Source organism: Sinocyclocheilus rhinocerous, unplaced genomic scaffold (assembly GCF_001515625.1).
Source record: "Sinocyclocheilus rhinocerous isolate Xijiao unplaced genomic scaffold, SAMN03320098_v1.1 scaffold2873, whole genome shotgun sequence".
In the NCBI taxonomy this organism is placed as follows: Eukaryota; Metazoa; Chordata; class Actinopteri; order Cypriniformes; family Cyprinidae; genus Sinocyclocheilus; species Sinocyclocheilus rhinocerous.
In genome coordinates, this window is record NW_015632032.1 from 111,952 (window position 1) to 124,094 (window position 12,143).

The 12,143-nt window shown below is 36.0% G+C and overlaps 1 protein-coding gene across 2 annotated transcripts in view; it reads left to right on the forward strand.

Annotated features, from left to right (window-relative positions):
* Positions 1-12,143, forward strand: part of LOC107742090 (adenylate cyclase type 9-like) — a 47,024-nt gene that overhangs the window by 32,777 nt on the left and 2,104 nt on the right. The window contains exons 2-9 of one of the 2 annotated variants that reach the window (XM_016554958.1): positions 3,983-4,146; positions 4,321-4,431; positions 5,508-5,755; positions 5,844-5,946; positions 7,579-7,787; positions 8,132-8,291; positions 10,010-10,158; positions 11,754-11,780. In XM_016554958.1, coding sequence (XP_016410444.1) covers positions 3,983-4,146; positions 4,321-4,431; positions 5,508-5,755; positions 5,844-5,946; positions 7,579-7,787; positions 8,132-8,291; positions 10,010-10,158; positions 11,754-11,780 — 1,171 coding nt within the window. The remainder of the gene's footprint in view (positions 1-3,982; positions 4,147-4,320; positions 4,432-5,507; positions 5,756-5,843; positions 5,947-7,578; positions 7,788-8,131; positions 8,292-10,009; positions 10,159-11,753; positions 11,781-12,143) is intronic. The other variant, XM_016554959.1, reaches the window with a different exon arrangement.

Genomic DNA, 12,143 nt, shown 5'->3' on the forward strand with positions numbered 1-12,143 from the left:
AATAAAAAATAAAAACCATACTATGTCTACAGAAGTAATAATAATAATAATAATAATAATAATAATAATGCCATTTGACATTTGCACAGCTTGACAAATTTGACATTTGCTTGTTGCTACATTTGCTACATTTAATATTTATAATATATTCACTTAATTTATTATTATTTTTTGGCTGGCAGTATGTGACTAGCATTTAAATTGCACAATAATGGTTATCACAATTATATGAACATTTTAAATAACTGCGTAGAGCAGGAGTCTTCAACTAAAATTGCTTGAGGTCCAGTAATGAACCCTCTTCATCAGCCGAGGTCCGGACAATTATATAGACAAACATAAATTGACGGGGTTTGCCAGACCAGGATATTTGTAGGATATTTAAGCTCAAACTTAAGACTTTTTAAGACCTTTTTTAAGACATGCACAAATAAAATTACTATGACTGTAAAAAGCATGATTTACAGTTCAGATACAGGTTTTCACAAAAACAAAAAGTTTTATAAAACGATAAACTTCACATTTCAGCCTTAAAACGTCTGAACGTAGCAACAGTACACTGTAAAACCGAGCAGTGAAATTAATGAAATGAAATGAGTTAACTTCACTCAAATAATAATGAAAGTTAATTGGACTTAATTGAAATAAGTTCTGTAAATTTAAAATGTTGTTGTAGTAAGGTGAACTTAAAATGATTGCGTTTTCTAGTTCCCAGCATGCTTTGCATCAGACAACAAGGAAAATAAATGTAGAAATTAAGTTTTATTTTGTGTGTTTTTACACAAGATTAACATAGAGAGACATAAGTTAGTACTTAAATGTTGTGTTATGTTAGGATTTACATAGGTTTCTGTTATGTTGGTTTTGTAGTGTTACCGTTGTGGTGAAGAGTAGAGCCTGTGGTTAGGTTGAGGATGGACAGCAAAAATTAAAGACTCTTTATACTGCATGTTATTTGACTATTTACATGCAAGTATTGTGAGTCTTTTTGATAACTACATTAGTACGTACCAGTGTGCCGTCGCTATCTAGCACTTAACTATAAAGATCTGAATGAATGTGCTGTTAATGGAAGCAAGTTATATATAATTATCGTTGTGATGAGTGGGGTGGGATCATGGAAAGGAGGCTTGGCTTGGCTCCCATGGCTCTCAGCCCCGCCCCACTTGTCATAAAAATTTTAAGCTCTACTACCTTAAAAAATTGAGTTCGTTTACTCAAATATTTTGAGGCAATAAGTTTCCACAAATGTTTTGAGTATTCTTAACTTATCAGGTTTTACAGTGTATCAACCCGTGGCGCTCTACTAAGCTGACCTTGATGTGCTTGATAAAAATTTTATTTTATTAGAAAACAGTGTTTGGCATTTATTTATTTCATAATGTCAAAAGGCTTCATGGTTCAGATTGGGACCGGAGTCTGCCTGTTGGCGACCCCTGGCGTAGACCATTACATGGTTGTGCTGCTGTGTGTACAGTATGTGTGTGAGAAACAGCAGAGCTGATCTTTTGAGGGTTTGTTAGGCTGCTCGCTCACAAATCAGGTGAGTTACGACCGAGAGTACAGACCTGTTTATTCTCTGCCGCGTCTTTCATGTCTCCCAGAAGCTGCTCAAGGAACTCGCCTGAGCTTTTGAGAAAGTGTTCCTGCAGGCTACGCAATGTAGTTTATGTACAAATATGCACAAGCATTTCCCCGCAGCGGTGTTAGCGCTGACACTTAGCCTGTGTGTGTTTTTGAAGATTATATATGAGCGTAACGCGGTTAGCTTGTGAGCCGTATGTTTGAACAGGCTGATACTGACCTGCTGTAATTGCTTTCTGTTTGTTTTCTCCCGTATTGGTACAACAGAGCCTCTCCATTGTGCACTCGAGAGTGTGTGTGTGTTGGTACAACAGAAGCGCTCATCCTCGTGCTTAGTATTGTGTAATGTAAACATCAGCGCTAAAACAAACCTGCTCAGGTGCTTTTAAGCACTTGTTGTGTAGTATCAGTGCTGGATCAGATGTTGTTTGCCCTCACAGGGAGAGAAGATTTGCGGAAACGAGATTATCCAATTACAGTTAATTTTACAGTTATAAATCATTAATCTTGTAGCCTAAAGCCTCGTACACACTGGGTCGATTATCGCGCGCGCTTATCGCCGACGTGTTCATACCCAAGCGATTTTCGCTGGCGATGAGCCGAGTGAACGTGCAAATTCACTCCCTGATATTAGATGCCGCTTAAAGGTCCCCTGAAATGCTTAGAAACACGCAGCGTTACTCTGTGTTGACGTCATTTTAACTGAAACAGGAAGACAGGGCGGGACATATCAAGCAGCCCCGCCCCTTTTTAAAATAGCCAATAGCGTTCGCCTCTTCGTCGTTAGGTATCAGTGTGTGCTCGGAAAGACCGTTTTGTGCTTGAGCGCCACCAAGTCGTGTTTTACTGTAACTTCAGCAGCTCCAGGCACGTGAACAAAAGTACATATTATAATTACAATTTTTGAATCTGAACGTTCAAACCATACAAGTCAATTCTTATACATCCTAATGATTGTTACTTAAAGGGGTGCTATTATGCTTTTTCACCTTTTCAACTTTAGTTAGTCTGTAATGTTGCTGTTTGAGCATAAAAAAGATCTGCAAAGTTACAAAGCTCAAAGTCCACTTCAAAAGGAGATATTTTGTTTAACAGAAATCACTTTTCAAAAACTACAACGAACGACTCGTTTGGACTACAACGCATATTTTCCGGGATTTGTGATATCAAAGGACGAGACCTGGTTGAGCTGCACTAAAGAAGGCAATGAGTGTTATCACTATGTCGGAGACACGCTAGCTTTCCCAAGGCAGACGAACTTAGAGTGGTTACAATCATCCAGGTTTAAATCGCACTCAAAGCAGGCGGCTATGGTAAGGAGCATGACATTTCCCGACTAGGCGCCGAGTGGAGCCAATCACAACACACACTGGCCCAGCTAACCAATCACAGCACATTTCGTATTTCAGAAGGCGGGCCTTCATTTGATACAGGAACTATTCGAGCCATTCATGCCAGACTGAGGAGAGAGGTGTTGTAATAATGTAAAATATGTGAAAAATAATGTGTTTTTCGAACAACCTAGTATGAGAGCCTGTTCTAGTACACCCCAAAACAAAATCAAGACTTTGTAAAAGAGCATAATAGGACCCCTTTAAGATTTTAAATTTATTTTTTAATGAACTAATACTTTTATTTAGCAAGTATGCATTAAACTTATCAAAAGTGACCTTAAAAACATTTATAATATCATAAAAGATTTCTAATTCAAATAAATGCTTTTTAAACTTTATATTCATCAAAGAATCCTGAATAAAAAAATGTTTCAGTTTCCACAAAAATATTAAGCAGCCACAACTGTTCAATCAATGTTAATAACATTGAAGAAATTCTTAACTCCGCATATTAAAATTATATTTAACGGGTCATGTGACACTGAAGACTGGAGTAATGATGCTGAAAATTCAGCTTTGCGTCACAGGAATATGTTACATTTTAAAATATGTTACAATAGAAAACAAAGGGTAATAATATTTCACATATTGCTATTTTATTGTATTTTTGATCAAAGAAATGTAACCTTAGTGAACAACTTGGTTTTCAAAAACATTACAAATCTTCCCAACCCCAAACCTTTGAACAATAATCTACCAAGAACAGTATGTTCCGGATTTTTAATCTATTTTTACCATAAAGAAAAAATGAATAAAAAAAAAAAAATGTTATGTCTGTTAAAGTTTTAACTTTCAAAAAATCTTGATCTTTTTCATTTTGCTTTCTAAAGGACTGATCAGATTATTATTATTATTTTTTTCCACAGCTATAGTTTTTAACGTAAAAAACAAACAAATATGCGCTATAGATTTGTGGAAAAACTTTCTAAGGACTGCTGGGAAAATATGTAGATGAAAGACATAAGGGATTTTAATAGATTTGTACACGTGTCTTCTGTTTGTAGGTTTAAAGACGTATCTGATCTCGGGATGGAAGATGGGCTCGCAGTGTGGCTGTTCCCAGCTCAGTTTGGGCCGAGACTTCAGCGAGATGTTGAGTCCATTCTCAAACACACACACTCCAGATCTCACACACTGCACCGTCGCTGAACCTCTCTCGCACGGCAAGGTACAGCCCTCTACACACACACATAAATGCGGTGTTTCAATTACACAAGTGATAGTGAATGATTAAATCAAACCAAAAATTAAAATTGTCATTTCAAAACTTTCTTCAGTTCATTTATTTTTTTTAATTGAGCTATTCTTTTTCTTTCTGTTATTTGTCTCTTTCTCTCCGCAGCCTGTGTGTGCACCCTGTAGCATCTCCGTAGATGTTGTTGACAATCCTGTAGCAGATGAAGCAACTCGAAATGGCTGCCAGGATGAACACAGAGACAACAGCAGCAGCAAGGTACAAAATAAAACTAACAATGATGAAGACCAACAAAAAAGCCTCAGTAATTGCACAATGGAAGCACACACCCAAGAACCCAAAACTATTTCGGCAGGCGTTCATCAGCAGACACTGAAATGCCAGTCATTAGTGGCTGTTTATATAAATATAGTATGCGAGATTGATGTAATTAGTAGGAGTATAACACTTCAGCTAAGAGTTTTCATATACCTTTAGTCCTAAATAAACATTAGGGGATGGCAGATTTGATATGACTTCACCAAAACACTGCTCTTTTCCATACTAAATATTGAAGTTCAATCAATTAGTCAACCTTGATTACTTGATTAAAATGATTACTGGGCGAGTGGTTCTTTTCGATGATTCAGAAACCTACAGCACGACCAATGTAGTGCAGTTCATGAACAAGTGAATCTTTTGAACCATTTTTTGTTTAGTGAATGAATGAATTAAAAAAAATTAAAAGTGTGGCCATTGTAGTCAGATTCCCAAATAAATGACTCTTTTAAGCTAGTTCTTTTTAGTGATCTGCATTAGAACAGATTCCTGAACAAATGTGTCTTTTGAATCAGTTCTTTTTAGTGAATCAAAAACATACAGTGCGGACAGTGTAGTCTGATTCCCAGACAAATGACACTTTTGAGTGCATTAGAACTGATTCCCGAATGAATGATTCTTTTGAACTGGTTATTTTTAGTAAATCTAAATTATACAGTGTGGCCAGTGTAGTCTGATTCCCATGCGAATGACTCTTTTGAACTTGTTCATTTTGGTGATCGGCGTTATAACTTATTTCTGGACGAATGGCTGTTTTGAACTGCTTCTTTTTGTGAAATCAAAAACCTAAACCTACATCACAACAAGTGTTGTCCAATTCCTAAACGAACTAAGTCTTTTAGTGATCTGCATTGGAACCACTTCCTTTATTTATTTATTTATTTTGAAGAATGAGAACGCTACAGCACAACCAGTATTGTCCGATTCCTGAACAAATGAATCTTTTGAACTGATCCAGTGTAGTCTGAATCCTAAACGAATTACTCTTTTGAGATAATTCTGCTTCTTTTGCACAGTTTCCTGCAGGCCGTAGCCCTAAAACCCTGAACGGGCTGTTAAGTCCTCTGTGTGAGGAGCGGGTGGGAGTCAGCCAGTCGTCTCTGTGCGACAAACTCCAGGAGAAGAACAGGAGCTGGGTGGGAAGTCTGGCCGCAGAAGGAGGCAGCGCCAGCGGCATGGACCACTCAGCCATCCTCCCGCTGCGCTCCAAGAACTTTAGGGAGAAAAGCGATGTGCACTTTGTGGAAGTGATAAAAGAAGACAGGTGAGTAAGAGAAGATTAGTTTGAATAGTAGTTTTGTAATTCAGTCATTCATTTTCACCTTGTTTTCTCCATAATGTCTTTGTTTCAGTCTGATGAAGGATTACTTCTTCAAGCCGCCCATTAACAAGCTGAGCCTGAACTTCCTTGAAAAATCTCTGGAGTCAGCTTATCGCACCAGCTACCATGCAGAGGTACATACCTGGGTTATAGATAACTAAAATTAATACCAAAAAAAAAAATATATATATATATATATAAACTTTTCTTTTTTTCGGCTAATTCCCAAGGCCACATTTCTCATTTTTATTTGGTTTAACTTAATGCTTAAAAACTAAACCTGAAATAAAAATGAATAAAATCTTTACAGACGTATATTTAAAAAACTACAGAAACAATGATAAAACACAACAACATAAAACATTAACTAAAAATTAAAGCTGAAATTATAAAAATAAAAACTACTTAAAATATATATTAAAAAATTATTTCAACATTTCTCATTTTCGTTTGATTTAACTTGATGTACTAAAAAACCCCATAAAACTGAAATAAAAATGATTCAAAACTATATAGACATATTTTTAGAAAAACTATGAAATATGACAAAAAACAACAAAATTACAAAAATGTTAGCTAAAAGTGAAAACTGAAAATATAAAAAATAAAAACTAATTCAAAACATGAATAAAAAATGCCAAGGCAACATTTCTCATTTTTATTTGGTTTAACTTGATGGACAAAAAAAAACTGAAGTGATTTAATGAATACAAACTATATCCATGTATTTAAAAAAGACAAAAAATGACAAAATAAACTGAAGTGAATTAATGAATACAAACTATATAGATGTATTTTAAAAAGACAAAAAAATGACAAACTCAAACAAAATTACTAAAACGTTAACTAAAATTAAAAAGAAAACTGAAAAGTATAAAAATAAATACAAAAAAATATTTTATTTCAGCTAGTTGCAAAGGCAACATTTCTCATTTCAACAATGTACTAAAATAAAAAAAACCTAAAACAAATAAAAACTATACAGACATTAAAAAAATATGAAAAATGACAAAACGTGCAATAAAATACTAAAAGGTTAACCAAATTAAAATAAAAACTGAAAACATAAAAAAATAAAACATTCAAAATATGAATAAACTATAATGTATATATATCTGTGTTATGTAACTATAATATGTGAACCTGGACCACAAAACCAGTCATAAGGGTAAATTTTTTTTTTAATTGAGATTTGTACATCATCTGAAAGCTGAATACATTTCCATTTGATGTATGGTTTGTTATGATAGGACAATATTTGGTCGAGATACAACTATTTGAAAATCTGGAATCTGAGGGTGCAAAAAAATCTAAATACTGAGAAAATCGCCTTTAAAGTTGTCCGAATGAAGTTCTTAGCAATGCATATTACTAATCAAAAATTACGTTTTGATATATTTACAGTAGGACATTTACAAAATATCTTCATGGAACATGATCTTTACTTAATATCCTAATGATTTTTGGCATAAAAGAAAAATTGATAATTTTGACCAATACAATGTATTTTTGACTATTGCTACAAATATACCCCAGAGACTTAAGACTGGTTTTGTGGTCCAGGGTCACATTTAATCTCAGTGATACTAAAATAATAAAACACTGACACACACACACACACACACACACACACACACACTCCTGCCAAAGAGAGTATGTAGATCTTCAAACAATCATGCATGGACCTCTTCTGGTTATTCACAGAGCTGCAGCCTCATCACATCAGTGTCTAAACTTGAGTATCATCTTCTCTGCGTTTCCACCAGGTGCTGAATCAGGTGCCGGTGCAGACGTTTGCAAGTCCAGTCTTCAGCTCGCTGCTTGATGTTTTGCTGTCTTGTGCCGTTTTTCTCGCCCTGACCTTTGCCTGCTTCCTGTATCCCCTTGTTACCATGGAGACGCCCCTGGCAACCACACTCTGTCTGGCAATCACAGCCACTCTGGTGGAACTGGTTTCTCTCGTTTTGTCCATTCGGTGAGTTGGACATTTGTCATTTCCTTCGTACTGCTATATTTAGATTAGTTTTTCTGTCATTTATCTCTCTTAAAGGGATTTTTTTTAAACTGACAAATAATTTATATATAATGATTTAACAGTGAAATTCAAATCTCAAAATCAATATCTATTTTTCATACTGTACATTAAAATGTTGTGATGCCCAAATTCTCTTGTAGCATTAAAAAAAAAAAGTGTGTTGAACTGCAATATTGGTGGTTTATCTATCAGGCATAAAATGGAAATAATGTTCAGTTTATCGGTTGGGTTTTTCATATCAGTGCGTGTCTAACTTTAATGATCTCTCCATCTTTCTCCTGCAGTATGGTGTTTTGTCTGGATGATGTACAGAATTGTACCCGGTCTCTGTTGAAGCTGGTGTCTGGCTGGCTCCCGCGTCATGTGATCGGGGCTGTGCTCGTTTCACTTCCTGCTGTGTCCGTCTTCTCCCACCTGGCTTACAGTCTGCAGCTGCCCATCCAGGTGAGCAGGAGAGAAGGAAGGTGACCTCCTCACCCGTCCTTCCTCCTTTTGCTGCTGCTCAAAAGTAGTGGTCGACCGATATGTCGGCCGATATTTGGCATTTTTCAAATATCGGCATCGGCCGATAAGTTTTTCTGTTTGGCCGATGTGGTCGAGGCGGGACTTTTATTTTGACGGCGCTGAGAGCGGCAGCGCCTGAGCACACAGTGCTCACATTCTCCCTCTTGTTCGCTGTCGTCATTCAGTTCTGTCTAATATGGATAAGTCTATCTAATAATCAGATAACTGTTAAACAAAGGAATTAAAATGTATACAAAAAAAGTATTATAACGATTGCTTTAGTATTATTAGTAATAGAAAGGCAAACATTATAATACTTTCTCATTTGCTGTCAGCATTCAGCAAATACGCATTTATATCATTTAAACAAATCTTTGAATGAATAATGAACATTTAATTTCACAAACCTTGCAGACTTAGTCGAATCTAGTTGAGATCTTGTGAAGTGTGCATTTGTGTCCTGCATGATCGCGTGTGCTCTGCGTGATGGTCGGTCTGTGTGAATTGAATGCTGACAGGAGGAGAGTTCTGCTTCACTGAGACGCGCGATCGACAAACTTTAAACTCGTGATTTCAAATTATGCTGCGCTTTATGCATTTGCCCACTGCCATATTCATGTCATTTTCACTGTGTGCTGTATGTAAAATGAGTGTTACCTTGACTTTATTTAAAAAAAAATATATATATATATATATATGTAACGAATCAGCTCATGAGGAAATATGAATAATTAATCATAACTAGTTATAATTAATTATGAATATTTAGATCCGCTGTAGATATTTACTTATGGCTTGTTAACTGAGGGGTGTTACAGAGTATTTGTTAAATATAGCTAACGAAATATATATTGTGTGTTTGATTGGTCCAGACGCTACATATATGATTCCCAATGCACACAAACTTCCCAGATTACTGAGTGCCCTCTTGGTTAGAGTGTTTACTTCCTTTTCAATTAGATTTTTATTAAATATTTATTTGTGAAAAATGCTTTGTCTTCTAAAGTATAAGTATGTTTATTTTGCACAATTATTTTTAATCCATTTTCAAATGATTTCAAATTTCTTAAATATTAATTAAAATAAATACAATTATATCGGCTTTATATCGGCCACCCTGCTTTCCAAGATATCGGCATTGGCTGTCAAAAAACCCATATCGGTCGACCACTACTCAAAAGTTATAATACTAAGTGATAATGTTTTCTAAAAGATCATGTGACACTGAAGACTGGAGTAATGATGCTGAAAATTCAGCTTTGCATCAGTTGTTTGGTTTTGTTTTTATTATTTTAGTATCGAGTTGGTATTATCTCTACAAGATATCTTCATCTTCAAGTAAATTTTTGCACAGTTTCTTGAAGCCTGTTAGATCAAAGTGTGTCTTTGAAAGCCTGGTAATTGGAGGAAGAGTTTAAAGCTTCAGAGATGTTACTCTTCAGGATCAAGCCATAATATGACATGCAAAACTGTTCCGAACATCTCAGCAGCCAGTGTTCAGTATGCTTTGAGGCTTTTATATTTGTATGTACTTTATGCTGACAAGCTCATTACAAATCTAAGTACACAGACAATCCCGCAGCCTCAGTTTGTATATATGCGTATCTGTGATTGGTTGACTGTTTAAATGTGTGCTTTTTTCTCTTCTGGATGTGTAGGTGACCATGTTCCTGTGCTGTGCTCTCATTATTGCTATTATCCAGTACTGTAACTTCTGCCAGCTGAGTTTCTGGATGCGCTCAACTCTGGCCACTGTAGCTGGTTTGTCTTTACTCATCCTGCTCTACAGTGCCACCACCAGGCCCAGGTCAGACATCCTCAACTTTTGTTACCTGTTCAGCCAGCAAAGTATCAACAAACTTTACCATTATAAACTTAGTGTATTAATTAAAGGAAATGAAAATTCACTGAAGATTTACTCGCTCTCAGGCCATCCAATTTGTAGATGAGCTTGTTTCTTCATGGGAACAGATTTGTAGAAATTTAGCATTACATCACTTGCTCACCAATGGATCCTCTGCAGTTGAATGGGTGCCATCAGAATGAGAGTCCAAACAGTTGATAAAAACATCACAGTAATTCACACCACTCCAGTCCATCAGTTAACATCTTGTGGCGAGAAAAGCTGCATGTTTGTAAGAAACAAATCCATCGTTTTAAATTCAAACCATTGCTTCTAGCTAAAATAGTCTTCTATCCATAATATTGCTTTCTCCAGTGAAAAAGTTCTCATCTGAATCAGGAGAGAAATATGCAGAGATCAAGCACCGTTTACAAGTGAAAATTGTCCAAAATTATGTTTTTGTCAGCCATTTGAACTCATTCTGACGGCACCCATTCACTGCAGAGGTAAGCAAGTGATTGTAAATGGAGTAAATGTCTCCAAATTTCTTCTGATGAAGAAACAAACATATCTACATCTTGGATGTCCTGAGAGTGAGTCAGTTTTCAGCAAATTTTTGGGTGAACTATTGCTTAAAATGAAAACTGAAAACATTATAGTTTTAGAACATTGTGTGGTTTTGTGATTTTTTTTTTTTTTACTCTCATGACTGTTCATGATGGTACATGTCCACCAGTGCTGAAGAAATCCACCCAATACCACCCAAAACAACAGAAGTATGTCTGTAAAAATCATTTAATAAATAACTTAATATTGAAAGCAATCAATTCCACAATCCCCCACGCAAACCTGCCACTCAGCTTCCATAGAGTAGAGGTCTGCGCGGGCTTTAAAGTGAAGCCCGAACCCGGCCCGTACCCGAGATCGTCTGACCCGACCCAAGCGGCACAGTTAAATTTAGAGCCCGAAAAAAAAAAAATTTTTTCCACACAACGAATAGCCAATTTAAAAAAAATGCTGTATTTCACGATTGCATGCAACAGTCAGTAAGCAAATACATGTAAAGAAAAAGAATCATTAAGGCTCGGCCAGTTCACAAGGCAAAAGAAAAAACACTTACCAGTTATGAAAGTTTATGAACATTAGGTGCTTCGGTCACATAAATTCTGCCGAGTTTTTGAATGGTTGCATACGACAAGACGATAATTCTTCCATCATGCAAATTATGGTCATTTTCGTCAGTAGCCTGTCAAAGCTATTTTACTAATAAAAGTTTCCGTGGTGTGTTGTCGTGTGCAATCGTGTGTGCGTGCGTCTATGAAAGCAGCGTAGCCTGCATATAGTTTTAGTTTAGCTATAAACCCGAGCCCGACCCGAACCCGAAGCTATTCATTAAACATTAACCCGAACCCGACCCGAAACCCGAAAGCCGTCGGGCTCGGGTCGGGTAGCAGACCTCTACCATAGAGTGAATTGAAAATGCCTGCTCACCTCCGGTGGACACGTATGGTTGCTGTAGAGAACTCTGATTTATGATGAAAACCATTTTCTTTTTGCAGCGCCACTGACAGTTTTCCAGCTTCTAGGTGAGTGTTTTATTAACTTATGTCAAGAAAACTATTACTAATGCCAACTCTGATTTGAGCTGACATTTGTAAGATGGTTGAGATTTTACTTTTTGTATATTAATGTGTGTTGATAAAATATTAAAATATGATGCACTTAATAAATCATGAAATAAGCAGGAAGTCATTTTATGTACATAATTAATATTACTCAATATTATGTCAATTAATCTTAGTCGACATTAAATCAAAATTCACCATATCTATTTTCTATTATAAACTATTTTCTAATTATACACTACCAGACTTTCAAGTCGTCCCAAACGCAACAAACTCACGTAGAAACATGTCTCGTTGCTAGGAGACATGATAAATTACAACAAT